This window comes from Oreochromis aureus, linkage group 19, assembly GCF_013358895.1.
Source record: "Oreochromis aureus strain Israel breed Guangdong linkage group 19, ZZ_aureus, whole genome shotgun sequence".
In the NCBI taxonomy this organism is placed as follows: Eukaryota; Metazoa; Chordata; class Actinopteri; order Cichliformes; family Cichlidae; genus Oreochromis; species Oreochromis aureus.
In genome coordinates this window covers 5393503-5420483 of record NC_052960.1, presented here as the reverse complement: position 1 = coordinate 5420483, position 26981 = coordinate 5393503, and the positions used below count along the sequence as shown (strand labels likewise).

Sequence of the window (26981 nt, the reverse complement as noted above, 5' to 3'; positions counted from 1 at the left end):
TTTCACACCATATAGCAGCTCATGAGGCAGTTGTTTTTTTCAGTTTGTGAACATAAACAAAGCAATATCCTCTCATAAATGCTCACAAATCTCAATGTAATTGTGCAGAGTTGATAATGACTAAATGGGCAAATTCTGTGGTGTATTTTTCCCCTCTGAGTATTTTAATATGTATGGGCCTGCTGGTTTATAAACGAGATGCAAATGCAAGTGGAAAAGCAGTCAGAAGCACTTTAACTACTAATGAGACTTGTGAGTATTGGAATGTTTGGAATGGATTTCTGGCTCTAAAGTTAAGCATTTTCCAATGGTCTCAGTTTAGAAAAAAACATTTCCTAACTAATATGCAATAACTCAAAGATTTGGTCTGTTGCTTGTGAATTACAGAATTGAGTTAAGATTGAAGTAATGAGTCAGTATGTGAGAAATAGACTACTCAGCTGTTGGACCACATTTGCAATCAAAAGCACATTATGCATAGAAATCGTTTTCATTGGGCTGTTGCTTCATATTGTCTGTGCATTTGTTAGGAATATAGAACAAGCAGGGGCCATGAGTTCAAAGTTTTCAACTAGGTTAACTAAGTTAAGTTAATCAAGAAAAGTGAAAATCTAAATCATTAGAATCAGAATACTTTAATGATCCCCAAGGAAATTATGTGGCAATTATAAAATTGCTGGCAATGTTGTTGTACACTTACATAGGCTGTGTTTGAAGCTCCACATATATAATTGCAGAAGTATAATTTAGGCGTAACTGCAGATGCTTCTCTAATATGAAAAATTCCCATCAGCAAAAATCCAAAGGCTTGATTGGAATTTCCCAAAAAATATAGACAAACCAGAAGGGTCCTGAATCAGTTTTATTGATAGATGAGACCAAAATCAACAGAAAGTCCAAAGTGTGTAGAAAGATAGGAATCCAAACAATTCAAACTCATCAGTGAAACTTGGAGAAGGCATGGCCTTGGAATGTGTGGCTGTCTCTGGCAACTGGCTCAGTGTCTTCATTGATGATGGCAGCAGCAGTTGGATGAATTCAGAGGTGTACTGACACATTTTGTCTGGCAAATCCTTCAGTCTCATTGGCCAGATCTTCATCGTACAACAAGACAATGAGCCCAAACACACAGTCTGCCAGCTGAGGCTTCTGTGATACAAACTGGAAGATATTAGACTGGCCAAATCAGTCATCATATGTAATCCCTATTGAGTGTTTTAAATGCGGAAAAGAAGCCTAAAAACACTGAGCCGCTGCTGACTTCAATAGTGCAGGCAGGTACTTTGAAGGGCTTGAAAAAAAGAATAAATTCTAAATGTTTAGTAATGTAAGTGGGTTGTAGACTTGATACTGTTATTATGTTGTCTGTAACTATCTCTTACATTATCCCCTATGTTTATTCAAATTGCAATGTCATGTAATTCATGATCACAAAAGTGTAAGTAATCAATAAATATAAAACCAGTGATGAAACAATGTAGGTCAGGGGTGTCAAATGCCCAGCCCGGAATATAATATCCCATGATAACCAAGATTTGTTTTAATCTGAAGAAGTACAATTTACATTTAATTTAATGAAATATCCTTTTGTAAATCAGATGAGGAACATACTGAAATGTATATATTTTTAATGAGTACAGTTTTAATAATGAGTTTTTATTTTTGAAATTCCAACAGTTTGTCAAGATTCATGAATACTTTCTGTACATTTTCACTCAAGTGAAGAAATACTGGCATCACCTCACCAGAATGGCGAGTGTATTTTATTGAAAAATTTAAGACATCCCTGCAATTTTTACACTTACAAAGCCATCTAGTAGTCTAGCTTGGACTGTTGGGCTGGTTTTGGTTCCCTATGTTTTACACCACAGGTAGAGATAACAATAGATAGTTTACTGTCTATCCCTGTTAAAGGCTCAATTCAGCTTTACCCTTTAAAGCCTCTAAAGTTTATCATTTTAGATACATAAGTTTTTGTGAATTTTTTAGACTTCTACATCATCAGTGTGATTTTATTTTGATTTTTCAGGGCATCATACTGATGATTCTTAAGGAAAAAAATATTTATATTTATTTATTTAGTTTCAGAAGGTTCAATTAACACTCCATTTTTCCAAAAATTAGAATTTTCATGGTTCAGGCTTTAAAGGATTAAGATGGACTCTCTTAAGAACACTGTAACAAGGTGATGGAAAGTTAGTGGTGGTTTTCTGTCGTAAACTGCCAAATGACACTTTGCATTGCAGCAAAAACCCATTGTTTGATTAACAATATTGTTGGCAATCTTTCTGTATGACTTTCAGCGGGTGTTCACCATTGTCTATGGATGGCTAGAGCTTATGGCCTCTCCTATCTGACACACATCATCTCATCCAATTATAGCTTTTTTTTGCAATTGTTCTTGTTGATTTATAGACTGCTTCTTACAGTTTTGTCCATTTCTGTTTTGAGACATAAAGGATTCAGTGATTCTCATGGGACTTGACTTGCTGCCTAGCAACCGCCTTCAAATATATTGTATCTATTGCCAAATCTGCATTCTACTCTCTTTCTTTGCTTGGTTGTTGAGTGTGTGCTACTTCCTGACAAGCTGTGCAAGTTGGAAGGATTTCGTGGTTTGTTAATTCTGATCCACTTTAGTCAAATTGTAAATGACATACCCTATGGAACTTGCACTATGACAACAGCATGTAAAACCTGGGGTTATGAATCTGTGTATGTCATTGCACCAACTTTCCATTCTTGAAAACTACTTTTTTCTCTTTGGTAAAAGATGGAAACATAACTGGAATAGAGACACTAATTCTGTCCTAGATACACGCACGGACACACACTCACGTCACAAACACACTCCAGAAGAGTATATTCTGGGCTATTTCACAAAATAATGGGATATGCAATGTGTGTGTTCTGTGTACTTGTCTGATGTCCTTTGAAGTCCACTGACATTTTGCAGAGAGAGATACATAATTATGCATAACACAAGCACACGCATACACACATCTGTACATGCACCCATGCACTGCAAGAGTGTAAGATAGGCTGGGCAGTTTCATGGGGCTACAGATCAAAGGCATTTGTGTCTCTGTGGTGAACTATCTTCTCCCTGTTTCCTCTCCAACTATTTGCAATATATATGTGTGTGTGTGTGTGTGTGTGTGTGTGTGTGTGTGTGTGTGTGTGTGTGTGTGTGTGTGTATGTATATATATATATATATATATATATATATATATATATATATATATATATATATATATATATATATACACACACATATATGCCACCCTCTTTTTTTTAAAGGACCAACCAAAAGCGATTGACTCAAAAGCTATTTCATGGGCAGGGTGGTCATTATCAATTAAGCAGATAAAAGGCCTGGAGTTCATCTGAGGTGTGGTGCTTGCATTTGGGAGATTTTGCTGTGAATAGACAACATGCAGTCAAATGGGCTCTCCATGCAGATGAAACAAGCCATCTAAGAAATTGCTACAATAGTAGGAGTGGCAAAATCTACCGTCTGGGTCGTTCTGAAAAAGAAAGAAAGCATTGGTGAACTCAGCAATGCAAAAAAAACCTGAAAGTCCATGGAAAACAACAGTGGTGGATAATCGCAGAATCATTTCCATGGTGAAGTCAAACCCTTTAACGACAGCCAACCAAGTGATCAAAAATCTCCAATAGGCAGGCATATCGATCTCCAAGTCTACCATAAAGAGAAGAGTGCACGAAAGTAAATACAGAGGGTTCACTGCAAGGTGCAAGCCACTCATAAGCCTCAAGAATAGAAAGGGTAGATTGGAATTAATCTTGGTCCTTCAAGGTCTTCATCAAGCTTGGGTCCTGTGCCGTATCTTTGCCACTCTCTTCTGGACAGAGATCTTAGATGTTGTTCCTGGCCCACACCCAAGTTTGAGAGACACTGCCCTGAGTGCTCCAATTACCACAGCGAGCACTGTTTCCTTTACCCTCCACATCTTCCGGACTACCCCTCTCTACCCTTGGTATTTCTCAAACTTCTCGTGTTCCTTTTTCTTGATGTTGCTATCACTCAGTATAGCTACATCTATTACTACGGTCATCTTCTTCTGCTTGCCTACTACTATGTCCAATTGGTTAGCCATCACCAATTTGTCCGTTTGTATTTGGAAGTTCAACAGGATCTTAGTTTGGTCATTCTCAACCACCCTAGGAGGTGTCTCCCATTTTGACCTTCGGACTTCCAGGCCATACTCATCAGAGATGTTCCTGTATACTATGCCAGCCACTTGTTTATGCGTGCCCTGCCTGCTAACATCTTGCATCCTCCTGTTATGTCCTGGATTGCCTCAGGGGCATCTTTACACAGCCTGCTCCTGAGGTCTTGCCTGGTGTGGTAGACCCCAACCGCTATGGAGGCTGGGACCTTGTGTTTAGAGCTTGTTCCTGTGCTACCATGATTAGTGTATCTGTGCTTTCTCTTCCTAGTTTGAAACACCAAACTAGTTGTTTTGCTTTTGGTCTTGATGTTGGGTATGGAAAATTCCATAGGTTCCATATCCTCTTCATCTAACTCTTTCTGCTGGGATTACTTGGTTAGTAGCATACCAACAGCACCCTATTCTCATCCCTTGCCCATGCATGCCTTTTTGTTCCGGTAACCCACTTCTCATCAGTATGTCCTGGTTCCTTCACCACCAGACGCAGACCTTGTTAATCTGGGTGATGTCCAAGCCGGTATGGCTTCAGTTATATCTCTCTTTCCCATATCCAAGGTGATGCTGGACGAGAAGGTCTGGCTTGCGTTCTCTATCAGGGATAGGACATCCCAAAGGTGTTCTGTCCGGTTCAGATCAGGACTCTATAAACCTTGCTTTGTACATTGGTGCGCAGTCACTTGTACATTTTTCTAATTGTTGTTTGTTGTACATATTAACATATGCAGTCAAGAGTAATATATTTCTAGTAATATTTCTAACAACCGCATAGCCTAATAATAGCGTGCATACAGGGAAAACTAATTGTGGAAACTGTAATGTATCTGGTGACTTAAATCAGCCCTGCACATTTCTCTTAATCTCCATGTTCCTACACTAAACTCTTAACAAATCTAACACTTTCTTAATCTAATTTGGACAAATTATTCTTACTCTACTTTTACCAACAAAATTTGACTCAAGGTGACAAAACTTAATCACCGATTTTCTGTATGCAAACATCTGTAGAATGCCTTAAAAATTTTCTACATTTATGGTTTACAGTGCCACTCGGCTCCGTTTTTTTTTCTCGTTTCTCTGTTTTGTGTGGACAAACCATCTGTTTGGTGGGCTGTGAAAATGTATTCAGCCTGAAATATCACTGAAATGCAGCTCAATGGACTTAACGGCCTGGAACAAATAACAGTATTATTCTGAGTGGATTACTCTTAAACATGTCTGAACCACCTGTTTCGTGAAATCAAAATGGCATAAATCCCCAATGAAATAAATAAATTTGAATTAAATAAATAAATAAAACTTTGTTTCACCATGGGAGATTAAGCCTGTGTTGACTTAGAGAATGAAATGAAAATACTCAACAGCTGCTTGTCTTGCTGGCAGGATTGCAGGTTCGCAGGTTGGCTTTCTGGCATCACTGTTTTAAAATAGGGAATGTTCCTGACAGCACAACCTGAATTACTGGTAAATTCCCAACCTACCTGGTAAAAGAAGTGTGGTTGTGACTGCACTAAATTTGTTGACTGCAAGGGCATTTCTCATTCATCCATGCTTCAAATGAGTCTGTTTCAGTTTGAAGAGCAAAGATAAGTCACTCTCTGAAAGAGATATAAGAGACCATGTGGCCAAGTTTGCAGTCTGCAGGAAAATGAGCCTGCTAGGCTCATTTAAACTGCTTTTGTTTTAGTGAAGAGGATGCCGTGAATTTAAATGCCAAATGCAGACAAATATGACTCCAGGATGACTTTGAAATACTGTATAACAGCGGTCCCCAGCCTTTTTTGCGCCACGGACCGGTTTATGCCCGACAATATTTTCACGGACCGGCCTTTAAGGTGTCGCGGATAAATACAACAAAATAAAACTAGTACCGGTACCGAAAAAAAGAAGATTGATTCATAACACACGTGAAAAGACCCAGGAAAACCGAGTTAACGATAAAAACGATAACAAAATAACGCTGAAAACCGATAAAAACCCTGAAAACCATACATTTCACACCTGAGCCTCAACTCTCGCGGCCCAGTACCAAACGACTCACGGACCGGTACCGGTCCGAGGCCCGGGGGTTGGGGACCGCTGCTGTATAAGATGATTTCCTATTATTCCTATAGTTATCATTATTATGATAACTTATGCAGGAGGTTTGTAAGACAAATTTTTAAACAATTTGTTACCACCTACAATTTGCATGCAACCAGCTATCACAAATTACTCACAAACGGGTATCTGATACAGATGTGATACCCTCCACTTCTGTTTGAACATGCCAGATTTCTAATTCAAGCTAAATCCTGAGTGAATACCAGTCATCAAAACAACTTGGTGGATTGATTTATTATCAATTAGTTCACTGAGACTTTTTATTTAAGTACCAAAACATTGGAAAAAAACGAGCAAAAATATTCCATTAAAATTTAAAACTTCCCAGTTGTCTTGTTTTGCTTTGTTTTAACCAAAATCACAAATATTCACTTTCTTTATTTGGAACACCAGCTTATTCATGCATCCAGCCAGTCGTGGGGTAAAAGTGCAGTGCAAAACGTCCTGCAACAGCAGATCAGGGAATTCAGTTAAATGTGAGAAAATAACTGATAATTGTAGGGACACTATTATTTAAAAAGCAGCCCTTACAAGTCTGGTTTTGTACTTGAAATGTGTGAATTTGATGCCTACCGCAGAGCAGATTACTGGGATAAGGAGGCTAGAGTTACTTATTATTTTGATATAAATAGTTTAATTAATTGGCAAGGCTATTTAATCAGGATCTTTAATCCAAGCGATTTAACTGACTAATCTCTTCTTTCTGCAAAAGCATGGAAAACCACAGCCTCTATGAAATCAACATTTGTGCAAATAATCCATCCAGATATTGGGCCCAGTGTCCAATTGTTTAAACTGAGGTAGCTTACTGGAGAAGAATATCAGGGATTTGGAATTTCTTTTCATTCTCATTGGTGGGAGTTTATTGTTCCAACATGCTGAATACGTCTCAGATAATGAGTTTCTAAAAGCTGACGTCTCAGCATCTGGCCTAGAAATTGTTGAGTCACTGTTATTGATCAACCTTACACCTCCCACAGATTATTATGTGCTGTGTAGCCTCTTTGAGTGCAGTACAGTGCATCTCTGTGCATCCACTAGTGATGTATCACATGCAATAATTTCATGGAGTTTTGGATCGTGAGAGATTGATAGAGATGTCTACTAGTGATTTATCAGTTACTCAGCAATATTTGCGGGTTGTGTTAATAGAATCCTGCCACCAGATATTTAAGACTGAACTGTTCGCTAACCTGTATAAACATAATTCTTGAAGCTCTTAACTCAGGAAGAAGTCTTCTTGTAAACAACAGCTGCTGTCTATGTGAAGTGAGTCTATGTTACTTTTTTCCTTTGTTTGTACATAGTTTGCAGTAAAATACTGAATAAGATACAAGTTCTCTCCACAACTCCAAGGTCTAAATATACCTTCCTTTGATCACCTGCAATCATCAAACTTGGATAGTGATCCAGTGTGTGATTCCTTTCTAATTCAGGGTAATGGGTAATATATAATAACATGATATGAAGAGAAGCAGGTGGGATGCTAAAGCATACTGGGATCTTTGTGATTTAAGAACACTGTCATCGACTGAAAAGGCTTCTATATCCATTATGTGCTCAAAACGGACTCAAACTAAGAAAAGCAACCTGCATTAACCATGCAGTCATAACTTTTCATAATGACACCTTAACTACAAAACCTTGGAACCACATGTTCTGTTCAGTGCAGAAAAAAGGTATGCAAAGTAAAAACATCAAAATGGATTCCACACTTCCACACTTCAAATTCTAGTTTTCTTAACAAAAAGGTGTAGTAGCATTTTGATGTGCTCCGAGGACGCTGAAAAGCACTATAACCAGGAAGGTGGCCTTTTGCAGCATGTCTTTTTTGCTGCAGGTGTTAGTGTGAAAAGAGCTTAAGTGGAGATAAGTCACTAGCAATGGGATTTTCTAGGAAACCCTGCTTGCATTCAGAGGAACTTTTTCGCACATGCATGTGTGTGTATTGGTGCTGAATGTGCATCTGTGTAGGAGTGATGCTGAAGGTGTAAAAAGAGTGCCCACTTTCTTTGCCCTGCTTCTGTTCTTTCATTGTCGGCCTGTAAGTTTGTCTTTTTATGGAGCCACTGGTGGAATATGAGATATGTCTGCATGTTGTGTTAAACAAACTATAAGCAGGTATGGTCCATATATCATTGGCTGTTCACTCTTCACTTATTAGATAACATTACTAACTATGTTGTAATTCTTCTTCACCACAACATAATGATGTGCTTTAGTAATACAGAGATGGTTTCTCTAATAATTATTGGAGCAAACTTCTGATGACATTCATTATCATCTACACACATAGTTAATGCACTGCTTTACAGTACCTAGATGAGGTTTTTATCCCTACTCAACAGCAATGGTTAATTTCCAGTTACAGTAACATGCTCAAGTTTAAGCTTATCAGTGATGTCACTTACAGCCATCTTAAAGTGGCAGGTGGCACCCAACCTGAGCAGTGTTTGGATCCTTATTCACAGCACTGTCTGGCCAGATCACAGCCTCTCTCCTCAAGGCTTCCAGTTGATTTCCTCACTTCTATATCAGAGCCAAGAGGTTCCACCCAGGTCACTCCCAGCCATGGGTTCACTGCAGTAGTTGTCAACACACTGTTACGGCCGTGTGTGTCTTTTAAAGAGCTTTCTGCCTTGTTGATTGCAGTGCTGGTGGCCCACCTCTGCTCTGTTATTACTTTTGTTCACGGTCTTGGCAAATTTGAAATTGCCCATGGTGGTGTGGCGGTGCACTGGTTACAAATTTCCCCTCACAACAAAAAAGGCTCCAGTTTTGACCCTGTTGAGACCTGTGTCGACAGTTGTGTGTGCAAACTAAAAGGTTCTTGACATTTCTTTGTAGGACCCAAGACAGACTGGTGCCTGTCTGTGGTTTAAACAAAATGGATGTGGGGATGGTGTGCGCTAATTTCTGTTATGTATCAAAATGTGTCTTTTATGATGTTTTCTTTCCTCCTTTTACACATTATTTTTTTTCAGTACCTTATACATTGTGTTTTGCTAGAAATAACTGATGGATGCATTTGCAACTGTAACAGCTAGTGAAATGGCATAACTCTCATACCATTAGGGAAAGGTGGCATGACCAGAATTAGTTTTAAATGTTGACACAAACAGTGAAATCCAAACACAGTCTTGATCTTACGTAGCTGAAAACACTTTGGTTTTCCACCATGACAGAACAACAGGGGGTAGATATCCCATCATCCCTTAGTACACCTGCGTGTACTGAGGGATGATGGGTAGGAAAAGGGACTTGGGTGGGCAGAGATGGATGGATATACAGATCAACAGAGAGAGGCAGAGTTACAGAGGGCGGAGTGGATAGCAGTCACTGAGATGAAGGGATGAGGTGGTAAAGAATGACAGGTGCAAGGATGAAAGATTGCCCAGCTGGAAGCACCACACCCCACCCCCAACCCCTCACAAAACGCACCTCCCCACACATACACAAAATCCTCTCATATTGGGTCCACGATTTTGCACTGAGCTGTGGTTTTGTTTTTGAGTGGCGTTCTGAATATTCATCAGATTTCAAATTTAGCAGTGAAAAAGAAAACCAGAAACTTAAGTGCAGCCACACCCCATTTTAAGAGACCCAGAGCTACAGAAATTATACAGACATTTACTGCTGCACTCGGTTACTGCACATACAGGGAGTGCAGAATTATTAGGCAAGTTGTATTTTTGAAGAATAATTTTATTATTGAACAACAACCATGTTCTCAATGAACCCAAAAAACTCATTAATATCAAAGCTGAATGTTTTTGGAAGTAGTTTTGTTTGTTTTTAGTTTTAGCTATTTTAGGGGGATATCTGTGTGTGCAGGTGACTATTACTGTGCATAATTATTAGGCAACTTAACAAAAAACAAATATATACCCATTTCAATTCTTTATTTTTACCAGTGAAACCAATATAACATCTCCACATTCACAAATATACATTTCTGACATTCAAAAACAAAACAAAAACAAATCAGTGACCAATATAGCCACCTTTCTTTGCAAGGACACTCAAAAGCCTGCCATCCATGGATTCTGTCAGTGTTTTGATTTGTTCACCATCAACATTGCGTGCAGCAGCAACCACAGCCTCCCAGACACTGTTCAGAGAGGTGTACTGTTTTCCCTCCTTGTAAATCTCACATTTGATGATGGACCACAGGTTCTCAATGGGGTTCAGATCAGGTGAACAAGGAGGCCATGTCATTAGTTTTTCTTCTTTTATACCCTTTCTTGCCAGCCACGCTGTGGAGTACTTGGACGCGTGTGATGGAGCATTGTCCTGCATGAAAATCATGTTTTTCTTGAAGGATGCAGACTTCTTCCTGTACCACTGCTTGAAGAAGGTGTCTTCCAGAAACTGGCAGTAGGACTGGGAGTTGAGCTTGACTCCATCCTCAACCCGAAAAGGCCCCACAAGCTCATCTTTGATGATACCAGCCCAAACCAGTACTCCACCTCCACCTTGCTGGCGCCTGAGTCGGACTGGAGCTCTCTGCCCTTTACCAATCCAGCCACGGGCCCATCCATCTGGCCCATCAAGACTCACTCTCATTTCATCAGTCCATAAAACCTTAGAAAAATCAGTCTTGAGATATTTCTTGGCCCAGTCTTGACGTTTCAGCTTGTGTGTCTTGTTCAGTGGTGGTCGTCTTTCAGCCTTTCTTACCTTGGCCATGTCTCTGAGTATTGCACACCTTGTGCTTTTGGGCACTCCAGTGATGTTGCAGCTCTGAAATATGGCCAAACTGGTGGCAAGTGGCATCTTGGCAGCTGCACGCTTGACTTTTCTCAGTTCATGGGCAGTTATTTTGCGCCTTGGTTTTTCCACACGCTTCTTGCGACCCTGTTGACTATTTTGAATGAAACGCTTGATTGTTCGATGATCACGCTCAGAAGCTTTGCAATTTTAAGACTGCTGCATCCCTCTGCAAGATATCTCACTATTTTTGACTTTTCTGAGCCTGTCAAGTCCTTCTTTTGACCCATTTTGCCAAAGGAAAGGAAGTTGCCTAATAATTATGCACACCTGATATAGGGTGTTGATGTCATTAGACCACACCCCTTCTCATTACAGAAATGCACATCACCTAATATGCTTAATTGGTAGTAGGCTTTCGAGCCTATACAGCTTGGAGTGAGACAACATGCATGAAGAGGATGATGTGGACAAAATACTCATTTGCCTAATAATTCTGCACTCCCTGTATAAAAACACAGATGCAGGACCTGCTGGTTTCCCAGGCTTCACATAACGAATACACAACACATAACGGATTACAATAGATGGGCATAAATATGCTAATTGTCGCAAAAAGCAAAAACACAATGAAATGGTTGATATTTGTGACAACAGCCATACATTCACAGATCTTTGTCAACAGTCACATTGTCCATATTAAGCAATTTAATAGTGTTTATTTTCCTAATGGTAGTAGTACAGCTGGGATAGCTTACAGCCCAATCACAACCCTGAGTTGGATAAATGAATGGATGATAGTGATATTTGTCTTCTGACATCGTAATTAGGACGTGGGATTTTATCAACAACATTAATGTCGAGAAAATGTGAAAAATTTTGTTAAATCTCACAGTTCTGTTCGATAAATTAACTCTTTTGTTTTGTGCAAAACATGATTAATATGATTGTTCGGGGGTGACCATAGTGGTTGAATGTGTTGATATAAAGAAGCCATTGCAGTCTGGACAGATATTAGAGATATTATCATCTGTATAGGTCAAGTCCAAAACAGCTACACTGTAAAATCTAATTAGTTCCCAGAACTCAAAAAAATTATGGAAACTCGTTGCCTCAAAAAAATTGAGTAAAGCTTAGCTAAAAATTACTAAGTTAGGACAAATTATTTATTTTGAGTACTCTGTACAAGCTCATTTGTTCCCAGAACTCAAAAAAATTGGATCAAGTTTACATAAGATGACCAAGTTAGGGCAACTTACTCATTTTGAGTACACTGTACAGCCTTTTTTTAGTTCCCAGAACTCAAAAAAATTATGGAAACTCGTTGCCTCAAAAAAACTAAGTAAAGCTTACTTAACAAGACTGTTCTGTTAGGACAACTTATACATTGCAAGTCTGCAGTATTAAGAATAACTTGATATTTCTGACTGTACAATACTAATTGTTTACCTACTGACAAACATTTCAAGTTCAACTAAATGAAAAAACAATTTGTGGTAACCTGAATATGATTAAAAATAATTAACAACACTTTTTGTAATGATGTTAAAATCAGCCCAACTTTTATTTTCAAACACAACAAAGTATAACAGCCAACATACTGGACACTGTTCTGCTGAACAACAAACAATTATATTGCCATCGCTGTTATAATCTTACAATGAAACAAAGTCTCAGATGTAATTATTCTGAAAATAAGTTTAGGCCTACCACAAGTTTGTTTTGTACTTACATTACTTATATAATCAAAATAAAATATTTGTTGTTCTGTCACAAGTGCAGTCTCTAATTTAAACAACACATTTGTTTTCCATTCCAACACATGAGCTGGAATGTTGTATTATTTTAAGGACGGCTTGTTTCCAGTCCAGGCATTACTGCCTGAATGACTGTCATGGATCGAGGTGATCCAAATGTAGGTGCAGAAGAAAGTCTTTAACTTCCCTTAAGTACAGTGGCAGTGGATGTGGGTTGGAGATGCAATGAGCTTGAACTTGCAGGCGACCATCTTCACTGACCATCTGTGATGGAGGACTCATCTCTCCTGGTGTCCTGCAAGCAAACAATCATATTTTAACTTAATTGCTTTCTTAAAACATTTTTTTCTGCTTCTGGTATAAAACAGACTCCAATTTAGACGATCTCAGGCTCCCTCCCCACTGGAGGTGACATTCAATGTCCCAATTGTCAGTCTGGATAGCTGTGACCACCACCCAACATACAATAATGTCATCAAAGCATCATTTTAAAAAGGGCTATGCAAACATAGCCAATAACTTTCATTCTAATGGTGTGCAAAATGATTTTGGGCACAAAACAAATTTTGCTGTTAGAAAACTTGCAGACTTCACTATATACAGTGTAGACCCTCTAAACTAAGTTTGGGGGATGTGATCTTTCAAGAAATGCAGACCAAACTGTTGCTGTTTGTTTACTTACACAGCATGTCTTGTAGAGTTAACTGTGGTCACCAGCAACAGCATCGTGCAGTCATATCTCAAGTCTAATAACAGAAGACAGGAAAAGATCAGTAAAGAAACAACTTCCCCAAACCAAAGCACAAACAAAACAATAAGTAAAACAGGCTGATCTAAAGTATGATTAAAGTTCAGCCTGATTAATATAAATGTCACTGACAGTTGCTAATATATTGGAAAACCAAAACACTTACCACTGAGTTGATGTCTTTCTGTCCAACAACAGGAGTGCTGGTCCCGATCGGCCTCAAAGACAGTAAGAAGCAAGCAGAGGGAGAAAAAACAGAACATTGATTTGATCCTTAATGATTGTGCAATCATCGTAACATAGAGTTTGCTTATGTTGTTAAATAAAGGCTAGATTTGACATTAATAGATGCCACAGATGTTCAAAAGCTGCCAAAGAGCATGAACAAGAAATGGACGTCTCTGAAAACGTCGGAGCATTTTTGCAAATATGTGATGTCTTGATAAATCGAGCAGATATTTGAAATTTACACAGCTACATTCTCGCCTGAAAATATCTTAAAAGTTTATTTTGTGACCCAGAAAAAGTAATAAGTTTTTTAGCCGCGCTCCTCCGCCATTGCCGCGCTTACAAGTACACAGGCTCCAACAACCGTGGCCGACAAATGCGATCCTCCTTTTCCGCAGACTACCCTTTCTGGGTCACAAAATAACCTTTTAAGATATTTTCAGGCTAGAATGTAGCTATGTAATGCTCAAATATCTACTTAATTTATCAAAATATCACATATTTGCAAAAGTGCTTCCACGCTTTCGAGAGCTCTGTTATCCACCCCACCCCTACCTACCCCACCCTTAACGGCTGCACCTCCCGAAGAATTTTGTCTGGGCTCTTATCTCACTTATTTATTTCAAACAATCAACAGAAAATTTCACCGACATAGTTTTATGTAAGGTTTTTAAGGCTGTGGTGTTAATTTTTAAGTAAGATGAGCCCAGCGGCAGCAGCAACGCTAGGCTAACACTAACTAGCTAGCAAGATTATAAACCTGGTGCTAAACTAAGAGAAGCCACAAAATCAGTTTGAATAAGAGTAAACATTTACTCACCAAGTCAGTAAAGATCCACAGCAATGACAACAATAATATCTCCAGGTTTGCTCAATATATTCCATAACAAATGCTGGCACCATGAACATGCGGACTGATCCGGGAGGGAGCAGAACGGCAGTCACGTGGCATTTTCAAAACACATCTTTCATCCTTCCGCCCTGAGAAGCAAAACTTCCAGCTTACTTAGTTTTTCTAAGTTAAGACAACTCAAATAAATGGAGTTTATCAGCGTTTTTGCATAAAAAGTACTGGTAACTTATTTAAATTGAGTTCTAATAACAAATTGATAAAAAATGAGTTCAGCCTATTTAATATTTTTAATTAAACACAATATTACATTTTACAGTGTACCTGTTTTTAAAACCCAGCGTTATTCTCTGAGAATATGCAAATCTTAATTGCTCACTGGCTTCATTTGAATTTGGAGACAGACATGAAACACAGAAAAGCAGCAATGAAGACAAACAAATCCCAACTGTGGCTGAGTGCTTGTTCTACAGGCGTGTGGTTTATTTGCACAGTTTCACAGCTGGTGAAAGTAGCATCACAGTAGTGAGACATGCTGCACATACGCTTGCTTGCTAAAATACACTCATCGTTGCTGAGTTGTGTAACCGCAAGTGACTGACCACACCTCAGTTATATAACTGCTCTCTGTAGTACACTACCAGCTTTTAGAGTGACTGGATGAGTTAATGCGTATAAATGTGTGGGAGCATCAATACTGCGCTCTATTACTACTGAGTGGGTTGGACTCGAAGATAACACTGCGCTAATTAGACTTACTCATTTTCCAGTTCACAGTATGCACTTGTGCAAAGATAACATGGTGCATTTGTAAGATAAGCTGAGTCAGGATGGTCTTTATAGTCTCCTAGGGGGCATGGGGGTGTGCAGCAACAAAGAATACAGATGTAAATTGGAGAATAAAAGAAGAAAGGAAAGCATATAAATGCAAGCAAAGAAACAACAAACAAAAAGCATCTTTATTGTAATAATAAAACAAGAGCTTCCAGGGCAAGAATAGTAAGAAGTATCTATCTAGATCTATCTACATTTAGTATTTTCTTGCCAAAGTAAACAGTTAGCAGCAGGCACACCAGATTCATTTCTGTTAAAATGACAGGTTCATGCGATGTGTTGATCATTGTTTGTTTGTTTGTTTTTTCTTTTACTCAAATCCAATCCTTTACTATGTTTGAACTAAAACCCAAACCAAAGAGAGCACATTTTATTAAAAGAAAAGTAACGTTTTTACTTTCCTTTTTTCCAGGATAAAAAAAAAGCCAAAAACAAAGTCCAACAACTCGTTTGTGCATCTGTTCCATTGGTGCGTTAAATATCACAGCAGCACAGATCAGAAGCGCTGTCTGGCTTCTTTATATTTATCTCATCTAGGAACATTGGTTACCCTTGGTATTTATACTGCTGCACTATTTATTTTGGCTGCTTTTGGTTGGACAGAAAAACGGCACAGGACAACAACAAGAACAGAAAAGAGCACAGCTGCTCTGAAGCTTCTTCTTCTTAATTTAATGTGACTGAGAAATATCAGCATTTTTTAGGTCATCCCAGGTAGATGTTTTTACTTTCCAGGTAAATGTTTTCCGATAGAGCTCTGTATTCAAGACGTCTAACTATTTTCAACACACCTAATCCTGTGTTTGCAGCATTTTGCATTTGTTAAAATGTTGACTTGTTTTCTATTTATAATCTTAGTGAATAGAAGGCACAGCCATTAATTCCCTCTATAGAACACAGCAGAAAGCTTAAGCTCTGAATTTGCAGTGCACTGCTGTGCACAGACAGACAATCACAAACACAGACGTACAGACGCTGTTCTCCTCTTGCCTACTGACCTGTTTCAATAATTCAGAAGAGTGACTTGCTGGCTGGCTGGCAATGGGTTCTATCCATGGACTCAGTCAAGCGTTACACACACACACACACACACACACACACACACACACACACACACACACACACACACACACACACACACACACACACACACAGACTCACGCACACAAGTAAACTTGCATAAACAGGGCTTTATTATGCCTGGCACTTTTGCTTCCACAGTTATACTCACTGGAAACAAACTTTAAAGATTTGACCACAACCTGTCTGTGCATACAGAAGTCTATCCGACCCAAAACATCTACCACACATCATCCATAATGTGTTAGTGGAGTGTGGAGTTGCAGGTGCAGCTGGAGTTAGTGTTTAAATGACGAAACACATTCATTTGAACACACATTATGCCTTTCTTTATTTATTCTATGTACTGATTCAATGATGATGATACAGTGATTTAAACAGTTACCAATAATAAGATCAGGGTATATACAGTTAATTCCTTGGAGCTGACAGCTCAGGCTACAGAGTGCTCTAAATGCTCAGTCTTTATTTTTTCTACTTATAGGTTTGTATGATGTCAGTGAGCAAAGAAATCCAGCTGTACAAACCTTTTGTTTGCAACAATCAGCTATTAGAAGAAAGTCTGCTTGAAGGCAGGCTAGGAAAGGAACTACAACTTCTTTAAGACAGTGGATGAACTGAGGGGCTGCACCAAGGACCGATGTAAAGCACAAAAGAAGAATTTTGAACTGTGAATCATGCAAAGCTACACTAGTAGAAAGGGACTTGGAAAAATAACATTATAGGTCCCATTTCAGAACATAACAGGAAATAATATTATAATATTATTATAATTATTATTATAATAATATTGTTTATCTAACTATGAGAGTCATGCTGGTAATTAAAAGATGTTCGTTTGAATGAAGTAAACTAATATGCAAATGAAAGTCTGCACAGTTGTCAACTATGAAACCATAAAGACGTTTTCTAACATTTTTTCCACTGTGAATGACATCATGACATCATATTGCAGTGATTTGCTGGTACACACCTCCTGGCTTTGACTACAAGAAATCTTTGATGTCTGTGGTGTCTCACTATGCTGCCCATACTGTGAACTCTAAAATACAGAATAAACAAACTGTAACTCCGAAGACATCCTGTGGCTGTTCAGCCTACTTATGGCATTTCCTGGTTTGGAGTTACATAAGATATTGAATAATTGAAAGCAAATATTTTTAGGATCCCTTTTTCTCTTGACAAATTGGAATTCTTCTTTTCACCTTGGGATCATTCAAAGCTTTCAACATCATGGGGAAACCATGTTGAACAAAGTTGCTATGGCACTTCACCCCGGGTATCCAGGCCTCATTAAAGATAAATGCACCCATGCAAACTCCAGACTAAGGTGGAGTTAATGTAGTCTCACCAGGATGCAGGCTCAATAAGCTGGACTGGTTGTCTTGTCAAGCTGGGAATCTAAAATAAATGTATTGATTCACAGTTTGTATAATGCTGTTTTTGTTTTTACAGAATTCGGTACCGATCACTATTTAGACTTTTAATTTAAAACTGTACCAATTTGAAACTGTAAATCAAGTCTTAATAACAGGTTTATAATCATGGGTAGGGTTAAATTATTCTCTGTCAAATTGGCTGGGGACTGAGACAGTCAGTAAGGAAAGGGTTAAAGTAAGGTGAGAAAGACCTGACTCCATAGATGACTTCTATTTGTCTGTTTGTGTCTGTAAGTAGCTGCGCTAATAAGTTTGGTGTGGAGTTACATAAGAGCCTTGGACGAGATTCTGCTGCACAAGCAAATTAATTGGAACACTTTCCACTCTGTATTCGTAGTTGTGCCTCCCTCAGGGTCATTTTCAGGGTAGCAGAATTCAAAAGTTTATTAATAAATGAATATTTAGGGGAGGAAACAGACGATGAGTAGCACACTGAATCAATCATTCAGTAATTTGTTTTATTCAGCAACAAAACATACAGTATAAAAAAAAGCAACAGAGATAGATGATACTGTGTGCTTACTAAAACATGCGTTTTTTTTCTGCCCCATGAGCCCAATAGATAGGCCTCATTGCCTTGCATGCATTGGCGGGTGCGGTTGTGCATGTTAACACAAGTCAATCACTTTTGCTGCCAGTGGCAGATTTGCTGACAAAGAGACTTTATCTCACTACAGAAGTTTCCTTTTCCTTTCCAAGGTCATCTTAAGAACTATGAATAAAAATTAAAAAAAAATCTGTCTACAGTGTCTCTGTACAGTAAAACATTTGTGTGAATGAGACAACAATGATAAATAAATAAATTGTGTTGAAACCTGTGATAGCAATCCAATGGATTGATTTTGGAAAGGTAGATAAAATGAAGTACCTGTGTTTGCGTTTTTTAGGGCAGATTTGTGTGTGAGTGTGTTTGTGTGTGTGAGAGAGAGATCCTGCTGATACAGACTGATACACACTTTTGATGTGAGAGCAATCTCTCTCCATCAGTCTCTGTCTTCGCCTATCCTTCATCTTTTCTCTTTCACATACCTTTTGCCCCCTTTTTTTTTTTTTTTACCTCCATCCCTGCTTCATCACTCTCTGTCTCTTGGCACAACCTGCACCCCTCCCCCAACACACACACACTTGTGCCTTCATTTTCTTAGCCCTGTCCTACACCCCTCCCTTCCACCTTCTTCCACCTTACTCTTTGCCCTCGTTCTTTCCTGCTTGCCTCACTTTCATCCCTTCATCCTCCATCCTTCCCTGCTTCCCTCCTTCCCTCCATCCTGCTGGCTCAGCTGGTATACAGGCAGCCTTTGTTTCAGCTGTGTCCTCTGTCCTTTGAAGGAGGAAAGCTGAAAAGCAAGAGCCACAGAGGGAGGGGGAGGATAGAGGAAAGGAGTGAAGCAAGGGGCAAAAAAGGAAAAAATCCATGTGGAAAAGCAGGATAAAAGACAGAGGAGAGGAATTTAAAGAGAAACTGGGAGGGGATAAAGCAAGCAAGGGAGAGAGAGAGAGAGAAAGAGAGAGAGATATCTCTGGATCAATGGTCTGGGTTGTTCAAGTCATTGATATCCAGTCACAGCAGCGTATGAGAGCACATTTCCTGTGTGGTAGGATCAGTCTATGCGACACGGGCACTCACCTTAGCACACTTCCTCCTGGTTCAGTGGTGCACAATTGCAGCTCTTTAGTTCTCAGTTAAAGGCCAGCCAAGCAATTTATATATAATTAGACTGTTTTTGAAGCCAATCATTGGTGTGGAACTCTGTACACCACAGCTACACTAGAGGCCAAAACACTTAAAAAAAGCCACTATAGATCTTAAAGGCAAAATATGGCATGGAAACACTCAATTCTATTTATGTTCACTGTTCACTATTTTTCAAGTCCAGTAATGATGTCTTTTTTTTACCTCTATAGTGAGAAAAACCGAGGAGAAAATTTTGGACCTGTACCTTCATCCATGATGCTGTAGCTGTGGTAGCCTTGGTAACATGTGAATCCTGCGGCGTGTCATCAGCATTTACATCTCTAAAGGTAAGAAGTATTTTTGTAATTTAAAAAAAAAATACATTTTATGTTTTTTCTTGCCATGAGCTTGAAATTGGTAGCATTCTCACATAAACTAAAAGGCCAGTAATTTAGCCTATCATAAAGGCTGAACAAACAAAGAGTTGTCTTGCCAAAATTTTATCAGATGTACAGGAACAGTTTTATAGGAAAATGCTGTGCCAACAGTTCTAGATTGAAAGCCATTATATAACCACAATTAGTTGATTTAAAAATATGTACTTTGTATGGTTAATATATCCTGTTGGACACATTCTAATGGTATAAATATTTCACGTGCCAGCAAAAAGTAAAATTCCCCAAAAAGGAATTTTATAATGGGAACAAAAATCCTCTTAGTTTTGTTTGCTACAACAGAGGCTTAGTGGAAGGCAGGCCAGTCTCATTTCCGTTAGCAGACACCAGGCTTTGAGTTGCAATAGAAAAGAAAAGCTGGTGAAATCTGGGGCAACCACCATGTTTTGGTGGGTCATTTGGATGCCAGGTTAGCTCAGTTTGACTTGATAGTCAAGGATACAAGAAGTACGGGGGCCAAGGTACCCTTGTCCCAACGGTCCCCATTTGTCATGTCAACACATTTGAAGCATTCGCTGCCTTATTTCAGGTTATTTTGTCCTCATTAAGAAGAGATTACCAGCCATCACAACCAGTATGTACAAAGTGTGGTGGCTAAGCTCGTTAAGCTTCTGTTTATAAAAACGAGATCAGGCATCTGACTTGTGGGCACAGCGTATTATACAGTGACCATCTTCACACTTTTTTAATGAATCCGATGCCCTTGCTTGTATTTGAAATGTAGATTCAGTGAAAAGCAGCTAAGCCTTTTGGCATTTTTGTGGTGAATATCAGCAAGGTGTTATCTCATTGCCCTTGAGTTTGCCTTGGGGAAGAGTTTGGCCCTGCAGTGGAAACGAGTAAAAACAAGGCTATACTACAGAAATTAGTAGCCCCACTGGACTTAATAGGTTGCATGATTGTTCTTCTTTGTAATTAATAAGTCCTCACTTATTTTATTTCCATCTGTTTTCTTCTTTCAGTCCTTATCTCTTATCTCCCCCATAATGTTTTCAGGCTGAGGTCTAGTAGCTTCATCTTCATATTAGCTTTTTTATGTCAGAAATCCACCTCCAACCTCCTTAACGTCAGAGACTTTGTTGTTGATTCCCTCTCCCCAGTGCCCCCGCTCTCTCTATGGCTCACTTTCCCCTGGCCTGCTTTTCCTTTCCTCTCTTCAGCTAGTTGTTAGAGCTACACTTATAACCTCAATGTGTCCCTCTAGGGCGTGGCTGACTGCTGAACTCAGCTGTACCTCTGTACAGGAAAAATGACAGTGAGGAGACAAAACAAAAGGGTGGGGTGTGGTGTGGGGTTATGAGTTTGTAGTCTCATTTGATTAGAGACAGTGCACTGATTGTTGACTAATCTTTAAAGGAAATTTTATTTAAATGTCCCCAAAATAACACTATATAGATAATTGTGAAATTAAGCAGATAATTCAATGATGAAAGGTACTTGCAGCCTAAACGGTGTCCCCATGTGTATACTGGGGTGTAGCTATTTTCACAGGTTAATTACCACTCTTAGAGTAAACTGTAAAATTAATGAATCAGTAATTTCACTGACACAAGAATTAACTGCATTGCTCTAAACATTAATTATAATAATTCTATAAGCTTGGCATTTTATTGAATTATATGATAATTGTTGTTTATTCCGGTGTAGCCAGGAGATATTTCAGAGTGCTGTAGTTTCCAGTAATGCAGATACTACAGTGCAAATGATGGTGTTACCCTTTGTGATCACCTGCAAATTTGACAGAATCTGGACAGACTGAACATATGAACCGAACACACGGACCTAAAAATATGAATTTGACCTCATAACAACAATGAATTTGGTTCTTGCACATGGATCATTCACACGCATACACTTACTGGTACAGATCTCTGCAGAAGGATCTGTCTTGGAAATACCCAAAACAATGTCGATTATAATATCAGGGAAACTTGTTATTAGGCTTAGATGAAAATTACTTATTTCCATAGCAGCAAGGATCGTTTGGATGCCCCCCACCCCTTAATAAATGAAATCATCATTTAAAAAATGCATTTTGTATTTAACCATGGTATCTTTGTCTGATATTAAAATTTGTGTGATGATCTGAAGCATTTAAGTATTAAAAATGTGCAAAGAATAGCACAGCAAAAAGGGGTCAAGTAGCTTTTTACAGCCCTGTACTTTCAGCTGCTCCCTTATTTACAACAGATCACCACAGCGGGTTCTGTAGCGTCACATGTTTGATTTGTCGGATTTTGATGCTAAATGCCCTACCTATCATATTGCTCAAGGGATTTGTCTCTCCTCCTGGAATCAAACCAGGAATCAGTCAAACCATCTTTTTTCTTTATTAACTCCTGTGAATGTGCAGATAAACCAAGAGAAGAAATTGTGGTGATTTTATGTATTTATTTATTGACCATTTTTTTTCTCAGGGCTTTAGGGGGAAAAGAGTGAGAGAGGTGCATAGAAGTAGTATGAGATGAGAGATCAAACAGCAGCCTGTGTTTGTTTTATCTTCTTAATGAACAAAGTGCGACACGTTTCAGTTCTTTAGAGTTCACTCAGAGGCCTGTATGCCAGCTGGGGAATTCAACCTGCAACCGTGCAGACTCTTGTGAGCAACTTGAACAAATGCTTTCCTTAGAGATGGATCACCCTTATGTGTGTGTGTGTGTGTGTGTGTGTGTGTGTGTGTGTGTGTGTGTGTCCATTTGTGCTGAAGCCCTCGAATTCTTAGCAAAACAGATCAAAGTCAAAGTCGAGTCTGCCTGTCCCCTGCTCACTTTGATGAATGGAGACCTGGCTTGATGGAGGGATGGGGAGGAAGGATGAATAAAAGGGGGAATGAATATATGACTGAAGTATAAGAAGCTCTGAATGAAGTGACAGGTTGGAAGGATAGATGGGTTTCACCTTTCCATCACCTTCTTCAATGATGTTCCTGTAAGGTACACTTTTAGTCACATGTTCTCGTTTCTCCCCCTCAGTTGTTTTTTTCTGTAATGGACATCTTTCTGCTCGCTTTATGTGATGCTTTTACTTTTTTCTTTTGCTTTTTTCCTTCTCTCATTTTACATTTCAAGTCTTCATCACATATTTCCATTTTTCCCTCACTTTCTTTTTGTGTAATCATACTACATTCCTTCTGTTAACCTCCTCCTTACCTTTCTGTGTGATGGCCTTTTAGCATATGTGTCTTCTCTCTACTAGAGAGTTGAAGGACTGCCCTCATCCCAGGGGGACATTTGGCAGCCGAGAACAGCTGAGGGCAGGCATAGTCTGGGTCACCCAACTAACCTATTCCTTCCTTCCTTGCCTCTGGTCCTGTGGGATAATAGGTGTGAGGAGGAAAAGGGAGAGGACAGGGAGAAGAGATAAAAGGAAAAAAACAAAAGGAGGAGTATAATTCACACATGAGAGGAGACGCAGGTACATAGGATGCACACTCTAAGGTAATTAGTCATGTTTACAAATCCCTATTTCTCTCTCTTTGTTTTGCGTGCAGCTGTTAGTCATGCTGAACACTTCCAAACTGGTTTCTGTGTATTTTTTTTTTTAAATGAACAAAAAAAGAGATGGCAAACACATTTCCTGCAAAAGATAAATGGAAATTATAAACTTTGAACAGATGTAACATAGTGTGAGATTTTATATATGTGTCTAAAATAAGGATCTGATCAAGGTTAGATTAAAACAGTTATTTACTTTATGACTCAGTTCATCCTGTTACTGCGAAGAACCAGACTACCAATTGTGCCAGCTAGTCAAATGGCAGATCGGTAAATTGCCACTCGGACCCCTGATAAGCTTTCTGGCAAGCGACTGAAGAGACTACCAGTGAGAGTGAAGAATACGTTTGACATATGAGCTGCTAGTAAATGCTTTAGAGGGTCACCCAGGTAACCCGAGCAAGGCATGTCCGCAGCGACCAGCGGGCAGCTTCATGACAAACAAATCTTTTTCACTGTGTATGCAGCTTTACAGCTGAAAAGATTTATCTTCCCAATACATCGTAAAGCAGTAAAAGCTTGTGAATATGTCCATTATAACCAACCAAGGGAATGATTTATTGAAGGTACACAAGCAAATCGAAAACAAAATAAAAGAAATCTCAGCCGTGACACATGTTAAAGTGTGTACTTTCGTGCTAAATGAATCAGTTATCAAAAGAAAAAAGGTATCCCTATATTAAAAACCAGAAAAATAACATCATATGGGTGTAATGAAGGATTGGAACGGGCACTTACTGTTAGACTATGTGGAATAAGATGACTTTAACGACCTTAAAGCTTCTTTATGGACGATGGAAGGTGAAACCTGGATGTTAGAGGGTTTATTTTTTGAAGCGTAAAGAAGATAAAGCTGCCACGACAGGTGCCAGCAGTCACACTGCCTATATTGTTCACTGAGTTAATTTGGGAGTGATTTATGGATGTTTAAAAGTGGAACATGTTTGTTTGGCTGCATACCAAAGATTAAAGGATGTATATCAAACAGAAAAAGCTTCTCATTTTCTCTTTGTATCTGCTTTATTAAGGCCATTTCTTTTTGTTTATGAGATTTAGAAATGCCGTTCTTCACAAAGAATGCCTCTCAGGATTTGTTATCTTTCGTACAGGAAGTGAATTCCTGTCTCTGTTGCTACCTCGTCACATCGCACACACTTGTATTATTTCTGACTTCCTTTCTAAAAGTCTCTGTCTCTCTGTTGTTCTTGTTCACCGTAGGCAGAAGCAGGAAATGGAGTGTGTGAAACTAGACGTGAGGGTAGCCATACTTATTTATTTTAAACGGAAAGCCCACAGGCTGGCTAGAAACCAATGATGGATGACAAAGATGGACAGAGACAGTGAGGTTAGGGACAGACTCTGGTCCTCAGCCTGGTTTCGATCAATCAGACAAAGTAAAAATAACTATAGAATAAAAATGTATAAGTTAATCTCAGAGATAGGCAGTAACGCGTTACATGTAACGCCTGTAGTCCGATTACTTTTTTCAAATAATGAGTAAAGTACTGGATTACTATTGCCAAAAAAAGTAATTATATTACTGTTGCTTTCCCATAAGCACGCTGGGTTACTAAACCGTGATTTTGTTTGTAAAAGTGTCTCATGACAATGACATATGATCAACAATGGATAATATGGAGTGCAGGAGAGAGTACGACCATACAGCGTTTAAAGCGTGGAAATACTGACCTTACTTTGAGTTCCAGGGGCAGCATGGTGGTATGGTGGTTAGCACATTTGCCTGACAGCAGAAAGGTCTTTAAATCCAAACTGGGGCTTTTCTGTACTTGGTACTTGGTACTACAGTCCAGGACAGAAAACTCTGGCTACGTTCACACTGCAGGTCTTCATGCTCAATTCCGATTTTTTGATCAAATCCGATTTTTTTTGTCTGCTTGTTCACACTACAAATAAAATGCGACAGCAAACGCGCTCTAGTGTGAACGCTCAAAGCGGCCCGCATGCGCAAAAGAAGACGTCACACACAACGCGCTCTGTTTAGACCCAGAGCAAACAATATTGTTTGACTGATGGCCCTTAATATAAAGACTTCGGACTTTACGTTTCCCAATTTTTGCTTTAAGTTATTTTGTTATTTACATAATAATGTAAATAACCTAATAATTATCGTTATTGCTGTTTTAGAGAGGAGCGGTGCTTCAAAGGATAGCTGCAGATTTCTGTCAGAATCTGCAGATTATACAGTACAAATAAAATGTTCACGTTGTCTTCCCAACAGTTTCACTGACATCTACACTGGATGGCCAGGAAGCGTTCGCGATGTCTTCTCGGGCGCTTCTCCGGTGCTGATAATTGGTGTCTGTCTTGTGTCAGTGACGTAAAAGACGGATTTAATGCGACATGACCGTTCAAACAGCAGTCGCCTTCTAAAACATCGGATATGTATGGGATTCAGTACCACATACGAAAGTGACCCAGATCGGATTTGAAAATATCGGATTTGTGCCGTTCACACTGTCATACCATGATCGGATATGGGCAGTGTTGGTCAAGTTACTTGAAAAAAGTAATCAGTTACTAATTACTGATTACTTCCCCCAAAAAGTAATCCCGTTACTTTACTGATTACTTATTTTCAAAAGTAATCAATTACTTAGTTACTTAGTTACTTAGTTACTTTTTAAAAACACGATTTACAACCTGAATAGGTGATAAAGCGATAGATCTTTCAGCCCAATTCTACTTTTTCTGCATAATTCATCATACAAAATGTAATCAAATGTAAAAGTCTCTTTTTAAAACTTGTTTTATTAGTTTTAATCTTTTAACTTTATGCATCAAGCAAAAATTAAATTATATGCAACATTCTCTGACTGGAAGAAATTTGTTTAACATTTAAACCTATTTTCTGCACATTCCAGCATATAAAATAAAATATTTTTTGTGTTTACACTCACTCTTTCAAATAGATGCAAGTAAAACACAGCAGAAAATAAATAAAATCAAAGACTAGCGGTCCTGTTGCTCTATTTTCACCTGTAAAGCAGGACTGGGGTAGGCGGAGGAGGTTTACCCTGGTGCAGGTGTGCCGCAGCGGTCAGTGGAAGAATCCATGAGTTTCTCTGTGAATTTCACATTACGTCGTAGTACACTCGGTGCTTGCTTGGAAGTTTAGGGTTTTTCGCTGTAAAAGTAGTTTTCTTCCACGCTAACGGACACTAATGTTTTGTCACTTTTTATGGAATCAAACTCAAAATAAGGTCAGTACTTCCACGCTTTAAACGCTGCATGCTACACTCTGTCCCGCACTCGATATATTATGATCTGCAGACAGCTGTTGTCACGAACGTCGCACTCGCTTACGTCCACTGTCATGAGACGTTCTCGCAAAAAAATCACGGTTTTAGTAACGCAGTAACGCAGCGTTCCTACGTGAAAGTAACGGTAATCTAA

At 38.9% G+C, this 26981-nt stretch overlaps 1 protein-coding gene across 2 annotated transcripts in view; it reads left to right on the top strand.

Moving 5' to 3' along the window:
• The window catches only part of lrfn5a (leucine rich repeat and fibronectin type III domain containing 5a), a 110244-nt gene that overhangs the window by 37307 nt on the left and 45956 nt on the right, over positions 1-26981 (top strand). Inside the window, exons 2-4 of one of the 2 annotated variants that reach the window (XM_039602958.1) lie at positions 19849-19965; positions 22781-23001; positions 23397-23510. In XM_039602958.1, the coding sequence (XP_039458892.1) occupies positions 23497-23510 (14 nt within the window). In that variant the 5' untranslated portion in view covers positions 19849-19965; positions 22781-23001; positions 23397-23496. The remainder of the gene's footprint in view (positions 1-19848; positions 19966-22780; positions 23002-23396; positions 23511-26981) is intronic. The other variant, XM_031746157.2, reaches the window with a different exon arrangement.